At 38.8% G+C, this 18,940-nt stretch overlaps 1 protein-coding gene across 10 annotated transcripts in view; it reads left to right on the top strand.

Moving 5' to 3' along the window:
- Positions 1–18,888, top strand: part of supt20 (SPT20 homolog, SAGA complex component) — a 62,961-nt gene extending 44,073 nt beyond the window's left edge. For 4 of the 10 annotated variants that reach the window (XM_060826152.1, XM_060826153.1, XM_060826151.1 and 1 more), the window contains 4 exons: positions 13,755–13,874; positions 16,583–16,682; positions 17,578–17,702; positions 18,633–18,888. In XM_060826152.1, coding sequence (XP_060682135.1) covers positions 13,755–13,874; positions 16,583–16,682; positions 17,578–17,702; positions 18,633–18,776 — 489 coding nt within the window. In that variant the 3' untranslated portion in view covers positions 18,777–18,888. The remainder of the gene's footprint in view (positions 1–13,754; positions 13,875–16,582; positions 16,683–17,577; positions 17,703–18,632) is intronic. The other 6 variants (XM_060826150.1, XM_060826154.1, XM_060826156.1 and 3 more) reach the window with 6 other exon arrangements.
- The last annotated feature ends 52 nt before the right edge of the window (positions 18,889–18,940 follow it).

Here is an 18,940-nt window from a genome sequence, read left to right as displayed (position 1 = left end):
TAGGCCATATGTGACATAAGCTATAGTTCAGACTATGCAATAATAACATGTTTACTGCAGTAAGGATTCTTAAACATTTCCATGTCACCAGGAAAGTTTGAAGATAAATTATTTTAATTAATCATTTATTTTTCTTTAAAGCTATAATTTAAGCTAAAATGTGACTCTGATTGAGAGCACTGTGTATACATATGTATTATAGAGTCATAGTTATACAGCGCAGATAAATGGAAACAGACCTTTCGATCCAGTTAGGCCGCACCAACGAATTCCTAAGCTGATCTGGTCCCGTTTGCCAGCATTTGGCCCCTTTCCCTCTAAACCCTTCCAATTCATGTAACGAACCTTTTAAATGATGGAATTGTATTCACCTCCACAACCTCCACTGGTAGCTCATTCCATGCGTGCACCACCCTCTGCATGAAAAAATTGCTCCTCAGGTCCCTTTTTAAATCTTTCCCCTCTTACCTAAGTGTTTGCCCTTTAGTTTTGGACTCCCCTACCCTGGGAAAAATACCTTGGCTATTGACCCTTTCCATGTCACTCATGATTTTATAAACCTCAATAAGGTCACTCCTCAGCCTTTGCCGATCCAGGGAAAAAAAACTCCCAGTCTATTTAGCCTCTCCCTATAGCTCAAACCCTGCAATCCCAGCAACATCCTTGTAAATCTTTTTTTGAACTCTTTCATGTTTAACAGCATCTTTCCTATAGTAGGGAGACCAGAATTGACCGTAGTATTCTAAAAGTGGCCTCATCAATGTCCTGTACAGTTACAGCATGACATCCCAATTCCTATACTCAATGCATTGAACAATAAGGGTAAGCATACCAAATACTTTTTTATCTTGTCTACCTTTGACTCCATTTTCAAGGAACTGTGCACCTGCACCCAGAGGTCCTTTAGTTCAGTGACATGTTCCAAGAGTCCTACCATTAACTGTATAAGTTCTGCCTTACCTAAATTAAACTCAATCTGCCACTGCGTGGCCCTGGCTTCTGACAAAGTTCTGGGATACACCTGATCAGATGCCAGCGATTTGTCCACCTTTATGCATTCTAAGAATTCCATCACCACCTCTTTTGTAATATGGATGCTTTTCAAGATGTATGTATTTTATCAGAAATTGTTTGGAAAAAGAAACCTCCAAGGGGTGATTCATCTGTGCTGTTCCTGGTCTTCTCTCCATGGCCCTGCACGTTCTTCCTTTTTGAAGAATGATTCAGTTTCTCTTTGATGCCTCAATCAAGCTTGCATCCATCACATGTTTCAGCAGCAAACTTAACCAGTCATTTTGTGAAGAAGTTTCTGCACATGTCTGCATTGCTTTTTATTTGCCAACTAACTTGTATTTGTCCCCCTCGTTCTCGATTCTCCACCACTGGAGTCAACTTTGCCCGGGCAAATCTGTCCACTCCTCTCAGGATTTTGAATACATCAATCTTCTCTCAAGGAAAATAAACACAAATGTGGTCGGTTCTGCTGAAACCTGCATTTCTTCAACACGAATTGACTGTAATGCAATTTAAGAATTTAGACCATTATTTGTAGAATGCGAACTTTCCTTACCTGTATTGGCCATAACACGATTTCAGTCCCATTAATTTAAATGGTGCTGCTATTATGTTGATTTTCTAATATCACATGATTGCCCAGGATTGGAACCATCATGTTATATTAGGCCCAACCATAATGCGTACAAATGAATAACACGTGCAACTAACTTAACTACATTGCTTTTACTTTTGTTATTGAGATCCTATGTGCCACATTAATCTTTATTGAGCAGAACATAACTTTATCTTGATAGAAACTATATCTATCCAGTTCAAGTTCAGCTGTCCAAACAACAGTTTAGCATTCCTAAAAGTAACAGAGTTAATTTAATGACTAAAGTAAGATGAGTCAAGTCTGTTCCTCTTGATTCATACAATAAATTGAAAAAGCTTTGTACTCCTCCTAATAGATGTATTGTGCATAATTTAGAATCATTGAAGGGACTCGACAATGGCAGTTATAATTCACATTCATGTACAAACCAGAATTGTTGGTAAAAAAGAGATAAATGCTGCCTTAGAACTGATTTGAGGTTGCGAAACCATATTGCAATAACCGCGTTAGTCATTTTAAATTGAAATTATGAGACAAATGCAGAATCAATAATTTTGGTTAGCCTTAATCATACAAATACAAGAAACATAACATGAAAACCAAAATACTATGCACTAAGAACAGATTAAAGTTGAAATGCTATGGATCACTTTTTATCAATTAAGTTGCTGTGTATTATTATGTTATTTTAGTTTGACAATTAAACTATTAATTTCACTATTTATGGCCACTAGTCCCTTGCTAAGAAGATTGTATACTAATTTGATTTGATTTAAGCCATTATTTTCTTTTAACACTGACGTAACACTGATTTGAATCCCTTGTTAAAGGGAAGAGGGCGGCCTATGTAAAGACGAGGTGTGAAGGTTCAATTGGGGCAATTGAGAGTTATAAGGTAGCCAGGAAGGATCTAAAGAGAGAGCTAAGAGCAGCAAGGAGGGGACATGAAAAGTCCTTGGTTGGTAGGATTAGGGAAAACCCAAAGGCTTTCTATAGGTGTGTCAGGAATAAAAGAATGACTAGGGTAAGAATAGGTCCAGTCAAGGATAGTAGTGGGAAGTTGTGCGTGGAGGCTGAAGAGATTGGAGAGAGACTCGATGAATACTTTCGTCAGTATTCACTCAGGAACAGGACATTGTTGCCGATGTGAATATTGAGTCACAATTAATTAGAATGGATGGCTTTGAGGTATGTAGGGAAGAGGTGTTGGAAATTCTGGAAAGGGTGAAAATAGATAAGTCCCCAGGCCCTGATGGTATTCTAGGATTCTCTGGTAAGCAGGGGAGGAGATTGCAGAACCATTGGCCTTGATTTTTATGTCCTCGTTGTCTACAGGAATAGTGCCAGAAGACTGGAGGATAGCAAATGTGGTTCCCTTGTTCAAGAAGGGGAGTTGGGATAACCCTAGTAACTATAGGCCAGTGAGTCTCACTTCTGTTGTGGGCAAAGAGAGAATTGTAAGAGATAGGATTTATGAACATCTGGATAGGAATAATGTGATCAAGGATCGTCAACATGGTTTTGTGAAGGGCAGGTCATGCCTCACAAACCTTATTGAATTCTTTGAGAAGATGACTAAGGAGGTGGATGAGGGTAAAGCGGTAGATGTGGTGTATATGGATTTTAGTAAGGCGTTTGATAAGGTTCCCCATGGTAAGCCACTGCAAAAAATACAGAGGTATGGCATTGAGGGTGCATTAGAGGTTTGGATTAGGAATTGGCTGGCTGGAAGAAGACAGAGAGGGTAGTACTTGATGGTAAAGGTTTATCTTGGAGTGCAGTTACTAGCGGTGTTCCGCAAGGATCTGTTTTGGGACCATTGCTGTTTGTCATTTTTATAAATGACCTGGAGGAGGGGCTAGAAGGTTGGGTGAGCAAGTCCATGGAGTTGTTGACAGTGAGGAAAGATGTGGCAGGTTACAGCGGGATATAGATAAGCTGCAGAGCTGGGCAGAAAGGTGGCAAATGGAGTTCAATGTAGGTAAATGTGAACTGATTCACTTTGGTAAGAGTAACAAGAAGATGGAGTACTGGGCTAATGGTCGGATACTTGGTAGTGTGGATGAGCAGAGGGATCTTGGTGTCCATGTACACAGATCTCTGAAAATTGCCACCCAGGTAAATAGTGCTGTGAAGAAGGCATTTGGCATACTGGCTTTTATTGGTAGAGGAATTGAGTTCCGGAGTCCTGAGGTCATGTTGCAGTTGTATAAGACTCTGCTGCGGCCGCATCTGGAGTATTGTGTGCAGTTTTGGTCGCCATACTATAGGAAGGATGTGGAGGCACTGGAACGGGTGCAGAGGAGGTTTACCAGGATGTTGCCTGGTATGGCAGGAAGATCGTATGAGGAAAGGCTGAGGCACTTGGGGCTGTTTTCATTGGAGAAAAGAAGGTTTAGGGGTGACTTGATAGAGGTGTACAAGATGATTAGGGGTTTAGATAGGGTTGACAATGAGAACCTTTTTCCACGTATGGAGTCAGCTATTATGAGGGGGGCATAGCTTTAAATTAAGGGGTGGTAGGTATAGGACAGATGTTAGGGGTAGATTCTTTACTCAGCGAGTCGTGAGTTCATGGAATGCCGTGCCAGTGGCAGTGTGGAGACTCCCACTTTATGGGCATTTAAACGGGCATTGGATAGGCATATGGAGGATAGTGGGCTAGTGTAGGTTAGGTGGGCTTGGATCGGCGCAACATCGAGGGCCAAACGGCCTGTATTGTGTTGTATTTTTCTATGTTCTATGTAGCAACCCGGTAAAATTTGCATGCATTGATATTCTTGATCTAACAATTCAGGACACATGCTGCGGTGCTTCAGCATCTTGTGCTTTCAAAATCCCTCGTGCAGTGTTTACAAGCATTTTGCCACAACTTGTTTAGAAAAGCATTTAGGCGTACATCCATGTATTTCTATAATTGTACATCACTCAATCTTCACTTGGCATTTCCATTCCAGCTTGGACTTCAAATTCATAGTATGGAAGTTTATGTTTTTGCAGCATTTCTTTTTTGGTCATGCTGTCACATCTAACAAAAAAAATTGTCTCTTAATATGAGGAAGACTACCATCTGAAAATAGTAAAAATTCCTAAGGCAAATGTTCTAAAGTTTATGAATGGTTAATTGAGTAAGACCATGTCTGTGGTACAGCATCAAATATTTGAACAATCAATAAAAAAAACACATATTTGAAAGCATTTACCAATATCCTGCATAGCTGTAACAACGGAGTAACACTCACAGACAGATTGTGTGTATAAATACACACATATCTATGCATATGATGTTATTATAAACATTTAGCATATAAAGCCTTAAAACTGAGGCAGAGAACTCAAAGTGGTAAATACTTGAATGATTGCTTCCTGTCTAAGGTAATGATTATTATCCTGACTGCCACTAATTAAATACCCCTTTTGGGATGATGCAGTGGTATGCTGTGCTGGCAGGTGTAATGTTTTAATTCAGAGTATATCTTTTAAAGGTTCTATAATGTGTTATCTTAAAGAATTTTTACATAACTTACAAGCAGAGATGTATACATGCACAGAAGGAATATGATGACTTTTTTTTGATATGTAATCATTATTGGCACATAACAATGCATCTAATTGTTTCAAAATTTAGTAAGAGTCACTTATAATGGTTCCTTTTTATCAAAGTGTTATAAGTTCCTTGTGCTTTTCAAAAATAGTTTTGCTCAAAGTGAAATTTTCTTGAAGGATAATAATTGCACATCAAACTTTGGCGCAAACAGAAATATATTTGAAATGAAAATAGAACACAACATCTTAATGCAAAAGCCAAGGCTTAAGTGTTTTCAGCCATCTTCAGCCAGAAGTGTCAAGTAGATGATCCATCTCTCCCTTCCTCCTCAGGATGTCCGCATCAAAGGCCCCAGTAATAAACCAGTTCAATTCATTGCACATGATAATGAGAAAAGGTTGAGCACTCTGAGCATTAGATCCTGATAACATCTTGTCTGTAGTGTTGGAAACTTGTGCTCCAACTCCTGCATCTAGCCAAGCTGTTCCATTACGGGTACAACATTAGCAGTTATCTGACAATGTCAAAAATTGCCAGATATGTTCTCTTCACAGAAAACAGGACAAGTCCAATCATCACCACGACAGTCTATTCTTAATCTTCAGCAAAGTAATGGGAGGATGTCACGAACAGTGCTATCAGCAGCACTTACTCAGCAATTGCTCATCAATTGTCACTGTTCTGAGAGAATCACTAGGCTCCAGACATCATTACAAAAACTGAATTCCGAAGGTGATGTGAGAGGAAATGCTGTTGACATCAAGGCAGCCTTTGACTGAGGCATCGAGTAAGCTAAATAAAAGTGCAGTTGATGACAATTAGGACTATTGCATCTAGTTCTGCATGCCACACATTAGGAAGGTTATGAGAGCTTTGGAGAGATTGCTAAAAGGATCCATGATAATGTTGCAGGAATGATGAACTTGAATTTGAAGGTGGATTGGAAAGTTTAGAACTGTTTTCCTTAAAGAAAATGTGGCTGTGAGGAGGTTTGGTGATGGTATTCAAAATCATGAGTTTGGAGGTTAGATAGGGAAATATCATTTCTATTAATGGCACAGTTGAGAATGTGTAGGGATACATTAAAAGGGAAGAAGCAGAAAAGATACAAAAGGAAAATGTTCACACAGCGAGTGATTAAGGTCTAGATATCTCTTCCTCATAATTGTGGTGGAGGCAAATTAATTCAAATATTCAAAATGAAATTACACCATCATCTGAAAATGTGCAGGATTAGGGCAGAAGACAGGCGATTGACATTGGGCTCATGCAGAGATTCTGTACTGTAACCGAACTGTGATTCTGAGGGGAAATTCTCTACTAGTTAAAGTCAAGATTAGAGTCAAACCTTGTCCAAAGGAAGATTGTTCCAATTGTTAAGGATCAATCATTTCAACCCAGAGCATCTATAGGTGTTCTTCAGGGAAGTATTCAATTATATTTATTGGTTTCAAAGGTCAGCGCAACATCGAGGGCCAAAGGACCTGTACTGTAATGTTCTACCTGTCTCTCTATATTCAGCTGCCTCATTGATTACCTTCCCTCCCTCATAAGGTCATACGTGGATACATAATTGCTCAGTGCTCAATCCCATTTGTAATTCCACATACTGAAGTAGTCTGCCTGCATACAACAAGACCCGGACAACATTTGGGTATGAACAGATTAGTTGCAAGTAAGATTTGCACCACCTGTGTCAGGCAATGACCATCTCCCAAAAGAAATTTCTTTCCTTGACATTAATGGCATTGCCTTCAGTGAATCTCCCACTGTTATTCTGAGGTTACCATTGATCAGAAGTCTAAGAGCAGATCAGATGCTGGGACGTCTGTGCCCAATAACTCGCCTCCTGACTTGCCAAAGCTTGCCACAGACTATAAGTTCAAGTCAGGAGTGTAATGGGACATTCTGCACTGCTCGGATAGGTGCAGCTCCAATAAGATTCTATAATATTGACATCATCCCTGGACAAAGCAACTCACTTAATTGCAATCATGTCCACCAAGTTAAACATTCACGCCCTTCCCCATTGACACAAGGTGGCAGCATTATGTACCCAAAAAAGGTGCACTGCAGCGAGTTGCAAGGCTCTTCTGACAGTATGATCCAAACTTGTGGCAAATGCCAATTTGAAGAAAGGGAGTTCAACAGCAAAGTATACATATGTTTTTAAGCATTTGGTTCTGCCTGTGAAGACCAAGAATTTCCAATACTATGCACTTAATGCTGTTAATTGGCATTAATTAACTTGACATGATAGCAATTTACTTCACTCTAAATACTGATTTCCTTAATCACTGCTGATCAGCATTTGTTTATCTCATATGTGTTTCATGTATATTTTGTATGTGTAATTCCATGTCGATCCTTAGAAACCACGTATTCTCTACAGTTCTTTGGATTTGATTCATTTAAAAGTTGCACCTACCTTTCATCTATCTTTGTTGTGAACTTACTCCTGATGTGAAGAACTGTGTGTTTGTACTTATGACAGGAGAAAGATCATGTAATGTTGTTTCTTCAATCTGAATTCCTTTTGAAAATGCTTTAATTTCTAACATACCTTCCTTTGTTCTAGAGCGTAGTAAACAAAATTTGAGGGGGCTGGGAAAACAGAGAATTGCGGATGCTGGAAATCCAAAACAAAAATTGCTGGCGAAACTTGGCAGGTCTGGCAACATTTATTTCATTTCCAGTGACCCTCCTTCAGAACCCCAAGAATTTTGATGAAGGGTCACTAGACATAAAACATTAGCTCTGCCTTTTCTGTACAGATGCTACTGGACTTGATGAGTTTCTCGAGGAATTTCTGTTTTTGTTTTTGATCTCAAGGGATTTCGGATCATATACTGGCAGGTTAACAGATGGAAAACAATAAATGGGTTTCTAAGTTTGCTGATGTCAAAAACTAGGCAGAAATGTGAATTGTGAGGAGAATGCAAGAAGCTTCAAGTGGATTTATTCATCCATGGGATATGGATATCACTAGCTAAGCCCATTTGTAATTGTCCTTGAAACGGTGGTAGTGAGCTGCCTTCTTCAACCACTGTAATCATAGTCTAGGTAAATCCACAGTGCTATAAGGGCAAAAAGGTGACAAAATATAATGGGTAAAAATGTGAAGTTAACCATTTTAGTAGGAAAAGTATAAAATGCAGAGTATTTCTTTATTGGTGAGACATTTGGAAACACCGATGTCCAAAGGGACCAGAGTCTCTTTGCTGATGATTTGGAAGGCAAACGATATGTTGACCTTTTCTTGCTAGAGAATATGAGTACAGAAGTAAAGAAGTCTTGCTTCATTTGCTTAGAAAGTGAGGACTGCAGATGCTGGTTTTCAGAGTTGAGAGTGTGGTGCTGGAAAAGCACAGCGATCTACAGCATCCGAGGAGCAGGAAAATTGACATTTCGGGCATAAGCCCTTCAACAGGAATGTAAGTCCTTCGTATGTGTAGAGTCTTGATAACTCAAAAACTGAAATATTGTATGCAGATCTGGCCTCATTACCTAAGGAAAGGTATAGTTGCCATAGACGGTGTTCAACAAAGGTTCATCAGACAGAGACTGGAAACTCTCTCCTCAAGGATCAAAGGTTTAGCAGAAAGAAAGATTAACTCACTGGAACATGCGAGATGTGAGTGATCGGAGGATAGTGCATGAAGATGTCATGAGGGAAAAAATCAACCATGGTCTACTTCAATGGTGTAGTGGGTTTGAGGTTGAATGATCAACCATCCTTTTCAATAAATTAGATTCTTTTGCAGAACAATACATTTTTGGACCTGTCAACTGATGGAACCAAATGTTGTACATTGATGTTCTACACTGTTATGCTTTGCATTCAAGAAACCATCCGGAGATGTAATAGATTTGTTGTGTTTGCATTAGCTTCTCTAATATATAATCAAATTTACTGTTTACTAAATATTTTAGTGAGTGTTCTTGAGAGATTTAGGGTATACATACCTTTTTTCTAAGGATGGCAGGTAAAATTGAGAAAGCTATTGTTAAAACAAAGACTCATCCTTAGCTTTACAAACAGCCAAGGAGTACAAATGCAAGAAGATTCTGCAAAACCTTTAAAAATGGCTGATTGGGTCCCAGCTGTGATGTTATGTAAAAATTGGATATCATATTTTAGGAAGAATTTCAAACTCTCAAACACTACAGAAGAAATTTTTTGGAATGGTGCAAAGATGCAGGGACAAGAGAAACTGTTTCCCTTGGAGTAGAGCTTTAGAAGGGAAGATTAACAGAGTTGTTCAAGATCATGAAGGGTTTTGTGAAGTAAAAAATAAGAAAGAACTGTTTCCAGGAGTGGAAGATAAGCAACTAAAGGATACAGGTTTCAGGTATTTGACAAAGAAACAGAGGAAAGATGAGAGTTGATATTAGATAAAACGTTTAATGATTTATATGATTTTGCACTGAGTGAAATATTGGGGAAGCAGCTTGGACGATAACTTTCAAAATTTTATTTGATGAGGGGAAAAATTTGCATAGCTGTGGGGAATTGGGAAAAGGAATGGAATAAATTGAAGCAATTGCCTAAAGAGTGAAAGAGAGATGTGAGCAATCCTAAAAGCTCTCAATATTATAAAACATAGCTAACAATCTCTCTCTCTTTCTCAAAAGATCTACTTAAGTTGTCTGAAGCCTAGCTCTGCATACTTGTCATGATAGGTTTGGCAGCATTAGAGAAATGATAAGTTATTATTGTTTAGGCCTGTGACTGTTGATCAGAACTGGGAGAAGTTAGAAATATAGTAAAATTTAAGCAATAAAAGCTCAGAGGATGGGAAAATAAACAAAAAGGAAAGTGATCATGTGGAATGTGTAAGAGATTGAATGTCTAAATGGTCATGGTACAAGTCAAAGGGAGTCATGATGGGGCAAGTCAAGAAGTAAAAGATATTTCTAGAAAAACTGAAACAGAATTTTGAATAGCTAGCAAAAGAAAGATGTGTAAGGTAAAGCAAACAGGGAAAAAATATAAAGAAAACAAAAAGGTAGAGTTTATGATTTAAAATTCGTGAACACACTGGGATGCAGCAGGAAGCTCAGGATAGAAAGTTCAGAGTGCAAAGAAGGTGGAGAATTAACATAAGAGGCAACTCAGATTTGTGAGCTGTTTGGAGATGTCCTGCAAAGTGGTCACCAAGTCTGCATTTGGCTGTCTTATTGTTGAGGAAGCCATGTCATGTGCAGTGAATGCAGTGCTCATTTGAAAATATGTGAATCACTGTTTCATCTGGAAGCAGTGTTTCAGACAATGATGGTGGGAAGAAAGGAGATAAAGGGGCAGCTTTTACATCTCTTTGGTTGGCATGGAATTGTACTGTGGGAAAAGGGGAGAGAGAGAGAGAGAGAGAGATTAAATAAGGAGTAGACCAGGGAATTATGTAGAGAGCAGCCCCTTCAGACAGCTGTTAGGGGACACTGTCATCCTCAACACCCTCCCCTTCCATAGCACCTTACCGTGTAAATGAGGAGATGCAACACATGCTCTTCCCTTAATGTCCAAGACCCAAATCATTTAACAATTAAACTTGTTCTTCTTTAAATTTAGAATACTGCATTCTCTACTCCTGAAATAGCCTCTCCATTGGGGACAGCAAATAGAATGGGTAACTGCTTTGCAGATCATCTCTGACAAGCTACAAATATAACCCTAACACTACAGCTGTCCATTTAACTCTCCATCAGACTTTCCTTCTGATCTGACATGTTAGACGTGTTTTTGGACACTGCTTCAAAAAGGCTGAAACTGCCTAACAAAATATATTTTAATAAATATTACAAAGAAAATTTGCTGGGATGGAATGCCATAGTAGAAAGCTCCACATACCCTAGCAAGCTTTCAGTGTTTTAGTCATATGATCATGCATAATTTAATGCTGTAAACTGCATGTCAGGTGTTGTACCTCGGTTGAGCTCATTCAGTGTAAAGCAGTAGTTATGGCACTGTTCCAATGAAGCCATGTGGAAACTCCCAGTTTGTTCACAAACATAACCCTGAGTGACCATTTGCTTCTTATGTTAGACCTTCACATTGCTGCCAATCAAACATTACTGACCTCAACTTCGTGCTGTGTTCTGATGAAGCTCAACCCCAGCTTGAGGAATAGCACCTCAGTGTTCTGAGTGAGCACTTTGCAACTTCCTGGATGCGACAGTTTTAGATCATTAACTCTGCCCTATTTTTGTTTCTTTCTCCTTGCTTTTTTTTTTAACTCTGTTTTTGAATGGCAACTGTTCAGAATCCTGCAATTAACATCTCTTCTAGATGTATCTATCATTTCTTCACTCATACCAGAACCAATTTGTTTGGCCTGGCATCTTATATCATGAAATGTTTCATCATTAATCTCTCAAATCTTATCATACACTTTCCATTTTGTTTTTCCCCTGCCATCTCCCTTTCACTTGCTCAAAACTGCTTGCATTCTGATGAAAGGACATAGATCTGAAACAGTGGCCTGGTTTTTCACCATGAGGAGACCCTGCCATGATGATAATGTTGAAGATATCCAAGTCTCACCTTGCAGTCATAGAGATCTACAGCACAGAAGAAAGGTCCTTTGGACCATTGCAACTGTTTTGGTCAAAACCAGCCACTGAACTTTCTAGCCTTACATGTGATTTGCACATCTAAATACTTCTCAAATGTTATGAACATTTCTGCCACCTTTATAGGCAGAGAGTTGCATATTCTTGTCACCCTCTGGGTGAAAGATCTTCCTCATGTCTCCTTTAAATCTTCTGCCCTTTATGTTAAAATCGATGCAACATCCATCCCAAATTGATCCTTCTATCAAGAGGAAACATTTCTTCCTGTCTACCCTATCCAAGCCCTACATATTTTGTACATCCCAATTATGTCCCCTGTCTATCTCCTCTGTTACTGGGTAAACAACCCCAGTTTGTCTGATTTTTCTTCATAGCTGGAACTGTCCAGCTCCCAGTGCAACATCCTGGTAAATCTGTGTACCTCTTCCCATGCAATCATTTCCCTCCTTTACTGTGGATTCCAGAACTACACACACTACTCTAGCAGTAGCCTAACCAACATTGTATACAGTTCCAGCATAATCAATTTGCTCTCAAATTGTATGCTTCAACTCATAAAGACAAGTATACCATGTGCTGTCTTAACCACCTATTCTGATACTTTAAGGGATCACTGTGCACACACACCAAGGTCCCTCTGAATCTTGGTAGTTCCAATGGCCGTACCATGTTGTCCTGCCCCAAGTGCATCACCTCACATTTACCTGATTTAATTCCATTTGTCACTGATGAGCCCATCAAAGAATGGTGGGTGGAAGTAGGCACTAAATTGGCCTAGGGAGTCAGCAGCCATGAGCAATGAGTAAAGTGGCATGGACTGACATAAAGCACATGAGTGGCTATGAGAGTTGAGTAGAGATCTTTAGGTGGCATGGATTGGCTTTGGTGAGGCATAGAGTCTGAGAGATTAAAGGTAAGTGCTGATGGAATATTTCAATATTTGGCTGTAGTGCTGAAGCACTGAGGCAGGCTCCGTGCTCAGCCCACCTCAGGGACTGGCAGCCTATCCATCCAGATTGCCAACACATTGAGATGGGAGATCTGCCTGACCCAGGATCAAAAATCATCATCATCATTGACTCTTTCTCTTCCCCCGTGTGTGTAATACGTCATATAGCCTGTTGTGTTTATTTCAGATTTCCAGCAGTCACCGCATTTCTATTCAAGGTCTAACAGATGAAAATATTGGTTTTGAAAGTTTGGCTTGCAGTTGGAGTGCCACCCGATTACATTTCTTTCAGTACCCTTTAGGGTTTGGGGGCAGGAGGTTAAATCAAATCTACACATATGAGAATTCCAGGCAATCCAGCTCTCAGCAAAGCTGTTAAGTATCATTCATACATGTCTCAGTAGCTGAATTACAAGTCCTCCCATTATCGCCAACTTGTGAAACTTCAGATATTTCACCAAGGAAAATGAAATACCACCCTGAAGAAATCCATCACCTTTTTAACTTTGTTTGTAACTGTGACAACACAGGAGCTGTGAGATAGCGCATCCCTTCTCCTAAGTGAAATATCTGGGCAGTGTGTCAATTTGAACATGGATACTTGAATCCACAGAGACAAATTAATACAGGATCCTGTTGAGGGGTAGGATGTTGATTAGCAATGAGATCGTACACAATCTTGATACTTTGTGAAACTGACTTCCGTCCTTTGGACTGCCAAGTGGGGAAAATGATTAACCTGCTGTTCCTAACTGTGCTACCCGAAATGTAACTCCACACTGTGGTTGGCTCCTAATGTTTTCTGAATTCACTTAGCAAGTTTAGCCATGTCAAGATGGGAAAAATTATGCCCTTGTCGCCATGACTTTTTTTTTCAAAAGCAATGCATTTAAAATTTCTTAACGGCCTTATTTCATTTTCAGACAGACTTTGAAAAATGATAATGAATGTTTCTCTATGTAAGCTCTTAAAATGCCTCTGGGCCAAAAAAGAGATGTAGTTCTAAGGATAATACAGTGTAATCCAAATTTAGATAGTCGTTTTGTCTTTATTTTACATTTTTAATCCTATCCCAGCTCTCAAGTTGCCCGCCAGTGATCTTCAATCCACTACAGCAGCAACAGCTCCCCCAGTTTTCTCAGCAACAGTCATCCCAGCAGTCTGCAATCTCCAGCCCTCAACAGCAGGGAGAACAGGTGCATTTTCTTTACATGTTACAAAGCTAGTAAGTTGACTCACTAAAAGCAGGCTGCAAAACACAACTGAACCACGCAGTTGTGAATGCAGCTTTTGAAATGACAAGAATGTAAATCTTAAAATATGGGAAAACTAAAGCTACTAGGGCTGGGATATTCCTCTTACACACTTTCCAGTATATGATGTTCCTTGACCGTTTCTATAAAATGGACAGCAAAATTGAAACCTGCACTCCCACACATCATTTATTGTAGCCGTTGCTCCCTATGCGGTCTCCTCTACATTGGAGGGACTGGACGCTTTCTTGCAGAGCGCGTTAGAGGACATCTCTGGGACACCCGCATTAATCAACTCCACCGCCCTGTGGCCAAACATTTCAACTCCCCCACCCCACTCTGCCGAGGACATGCAGGTCCTGGGCCGCCCCCATCGCCGCCCCCTCACCACCCAATACCTGGAGGAAGAACATCTAATCTTCTGCCTTGGGACCCTTCAAGCCAGGGGAAGGTGGGGGAGGGGAATTGAGGGAACTTCGCCAGTTTCCTCAATTCCCCTCCCCCACCTTACCCCAGTTCCAACCATCCAGCTCAGCACTGACCCCATTTACCTGTCCAACCTGTCAAATTTCCATCCCACCTATCCATTCAAAACCTCCTCTCTGACCTATCACCTTTACCCCCACCTCCATCCTCCTCTTGCATTAATAGCTACCTTCTCCCCAGCCCCACCCCTCCCATTTTTTCTCTCCACCAGCATCTGCAGACCTCACTTTCTCCTACACACTCAAATTTGCTTTGCAATAATGGTGAAACAATATCATATTCTAATTTATGATTAACATTGACAAGCTTAATTTGTAGTATCCATGTCATTTGAGATTCACAAAGTTTAATTCTTTTTAATCTGAAAACATTTTTGAAAAACAATCTGGCTAAAGTATAATACTACTTCATTAAAATAGATTAATATCTAGTGTGGTCAACAAATGAAGTAGATAAATGTTGTTAGCACATTAAATCAGTAAATAAATTTGAAGCTAATATTATAAAATATTTGAATATTTTATATATTTTTTGTTTGCCTGGAGGTGATCATTTTCATGGTTAGTGAGACACAACCCTGGTGTAATTCCCCAGCTAGAACTGGGAGTGAATTTTGGTCTTCAATTGCTTACTTCTCCTAAATATCAAAACAGTATTGACACTGATTGGGTGCTGTTTGTTTGTGTCCAAAGGGGTGCTTCAGTCTTAACTTGCATTATAATAGTGACATCCATTGATAAAAAGTCAATGCTTAGCCTGTGTGGTGTCTACTTTGACATGACATTACTTGTCAAGCTAGTAAGACTGGACATGTTCTTTTACAAATGTTCATGTACAGAATTTAATCATTTAATTATGAAGAAGTTTATTTCAGACCAATAAACTTTTAGAATCACTCAATTTTTTTCCCCAAAAAATCCGAAGGCAGCTAAGTAAAGTGTAAATAAAAACAAAAATTTCTTGCATCACAAAAAAAAGTGGACCGTACAGAATATCTAAGATTGAAACCTGTAACTTGAACAATATGTGGTCTGTGTCAAGCCACTTACATTGGATCAGTCCTATACTTATAAACCTATTAACATAAAAATTAAGAAATTTCTACAAGTTTTAATTAATGTCTCCTATCCAACTGCAAATCCTAGAGAAAACAGTGGTTACCCTGGCCAATAACTATATTGCATAACTTAGTTAAATAGTCAGTCACTTAAGCGGTTAATTTATTCTAGGATTCATTTTCACTGTTATTGCCAAATGTTAAGCCATGCTATTAAATCCACAAAAATTCAGCAGTACCAATGGCAATCTTTCGCAGCAGATGGTTGAATTTGCTTTATTTGTGTTGGCTTGGGTAAGAAGGGTTGTTGTATTGCTTTTTTAAAATGCATGATGCTTCCCTTTTTTTTTCGCAAACTTCAATGTCGCACTAAACTAGGATTGTCTTTCATGTTTCCTTCTCAATATCTTCATTCATACTGGATGAAATTTTCTCACTTCCTACTAGGCTTTTCCTTCAGATACACAAGTTGTTACAATGTGTGTCCCAGAGAGCATTCTTTGCTGGAGTTTTGAACAATCTTTATATAAATTGAACATATCAAGATACTGTTTTTTTTCTCTAAGAGCTACTTCTGAGGTGGAGGACAATGTCTTATTAATTTTTGAGGCTGATTTCTGGGAATGACTATCCCCCAAGCTTGGAGTTCAGTTCAGAATATAATTCTCTTATTAAGGATTAATTCTCTTTAATATAAAATGTAATCACTTTCCTTCAGCCAACACTGAACTAAATTAAGTAATTAAATCCCTTGTTACCTCTGTAAGCATAAAGATTAGGTCCATTGGTTTCTGGAAAATGAAGAGATGATGTACAAACTATGGGATGAATACTCTGAATCTCGTATTTAGACAGAGGTTTATATTTGAGCAGAATTTTCCTTTGGCAAAAAATACAGAATCCTTCAGGAGAATAGTTTGTGGCTACATCAGCTTCTTAAAATTATCCATTAAAATACTGATTCCTTGAGATGTATCATTATGATTCACTGAAGTTGAAATCCTTGAGGTCTAGTCTAGAAGAAATGTTCAAATGATGAATAAATAATACTTCATACTGATGCAAATACCACAGAATTCAGATGTAGGAACTCTCTTCTGTCCAGCAGAATTCTGACCAGGCTCCAGCTAGCCAGGAGCAGGCTTTGACAGCTCAGCAGACTGCAGTCATCAACCTGGCAGCAGGTTTTGTGCCTCCACAGGCTGCAGGTACATACTCTTGCTTTCACCTTTATACTTGTGTCTTTTCCTCCTCTTATTTCTGTCTTGAGTAACTTTCTTTCAGAAATGCCTGACTAGTTTATCAGCCTTATATTTTGCACCTATGAACAGCTAATAATTGTTTTTCCCCCTTGGAGTCTTGTGATGCCACTTTCAGTCAAACACTGCTTGACAGTGCGCATATTAAAAAGATTGCACCAACTCTTTGAAAGCCTGAATGCATGTATTTATTTTGTTGCACATAATCCTTTTCCTTGAGCTTTTCCCCCTTCCCTTACCCTCCAAATGTCTGTTGCTTTGCACCGTAATTCTTCCTGGTGGTTTGAGGAGTATACCAACCCATATCCATTTATCTTCCAGTCGCTGATAATACCGAGTATTGTGGAGGTCTGACTAATCAATTGATCAGCATGCATATTTCCATTAAAATTGAAGCTATTTAACCTTGAGTACTGAGTGTGCATTATTTTGTTATAATGGATGTCAAAAGGTTGACATGTTCATTCTATTTTCCATAAATCCAGAAAGTAAACAAATGTTTTGAAACAAAACTGACCTTTGAGAAACATGAGATATCTCAATGAGTTTCTATTAAGTGAAAAGCTGTTAAAGCTTCCACAAATATTTATAAAGATATTTCCAACTGAAAACTTGCAAACTATTTTCAACAGCAAAAAATTAAGTGCACACTCAGTATATTTAACAAATTACAGACCTGTAATCTTGTTACATTCCATAAAATTATTTAGCAATGTTTCTGATTTAGACTAATAGGTGAATTCTACTGATCCCCTTTCTGTTACAATCTTTCCCTATCCTGGTTCCCTCCCTCATTTGAACCTCTTGTTGTCCTTCCTTTTCCCTCTACCTATCTCCCCTGTAGTGTTGTCTCAGCTTGGCTCTGCTGTGAACAGACCTGGGCAAAGCCTTCCTCAGCAGAGACTCCAGCTTACATCTGCCTTGCAGCAGCAACAGCAACAAGCCTTGCAGCAGCAGCAACAGATACAAGTAATCCAGCAACTTGGCTATAATTACATGAAATAAAAAATTCTCAGCTCCAAAATAAAGAATGGAGAAAACTCTCTGAGGTGCTGCCCAAAAATCTAAAATGTTTTGTTTATTTAAATCTGTAAAGAGTTAGCAGTCAAAAAAAAATTGGGCAATGAGGATGCAATTATTTAATCACTTTGGAGCACTGAATTTACATTAATGACATCCTAGCCATCCACCTCTTTCTCTTGTACTTATGCTCAAGAGTGCTTGTGGCACATTGAAAGAATGAGAACCACTGCAGGCAATGTTATAAAGGATATCTGTTATATCCCCTCCCAAAAATGCTTTTAAAAATCTACTTTTTTTGCATACCTGCAGTTGGAATCAACATCAACTGTGCATTATGGAAATGGCTTTCTATACAAGATGCTAGTGCTCAATATGATTTCATTGCAATTTGCCTTGAGTTATATTGTTAGCCTTCTTTCAAAATAATTAGAGAATCATAGAACAATTGAAATAACTTGAAACTGCAAAACATACAATTGTTAACTTGGTACATTCCATTATAATACTGAGCCTAGCACAGATGCCTCTTAGAAGTTGCTGACTTGCTGCGGTTCTGTTACCATCCACATCTGCATCCAACTGAAAATACTAAAGCATATTTAGATCTGACGTTGACTAACAAGCATGCAGTTAGCTCTGCAAGAACAAAGTGTTTGTGTGTCAAATTGTCTTAACTCTTCTGTGCCACTGGTGCTGCTTGACTGTAGTCATTAAATTTGTGGGTTTAATTTTCTTTTTCTGTCTCCATCCTTAAAAACTTCCAAAATGTTTAAACTGATTCATCTCTTTGCTGTCAAGCCTGCAATTTGAACATCTGACCATTTTTCTCCAAGTCTTACAAACTGTGTTCTTTTGTTCCCCTTCCGTTCCTGGCAGCAGTTACGATACTTGCAACATCAAATGGCTATAGCAGTACAGCTTCGGCAACAACAACAACAACAGCAGCAGCAGCAGCAGCATTCAGGCAGCCAGTCAAAAAGTAAAAGGAAAAGAGGAACTCCTACTCCACCAAAATCATGAACCATCTCATGTTTTTAAACTTTAAAATTACTTATTGAACTTATCTCTTGTGGTGAAGTGAATTTTTTTTTAAAAATTATTTTTAAAAATTAAACCTAACCATTGCATATAAGTCTTTGTTTCAGCAAGAATTCATTGTTAACTTAGTTTAAAAATAACTTGTA

This window comes from Hemiscyllium ocellatum, chromosome 6 (assembly GCF_020745735.1).
Source record: "Hemiscyllium ocellatum isolate sHemOce1 chromosome 6, sHemOce1.pat.X.cur, whole genome shotgun sequence".
Taxonomy (NCBI): Eukaryota; Metazoa; Chordata; class Chondrichthyes; order Orectolobiformes; family Hemiscylliidae; genus Hemiscyllium; species Hemiscyllium ocellatum.
Note: the sequence above shows the minus strand (reverse complement) of the source record. Positions and strands in the feature narration are given on the sequence as shown.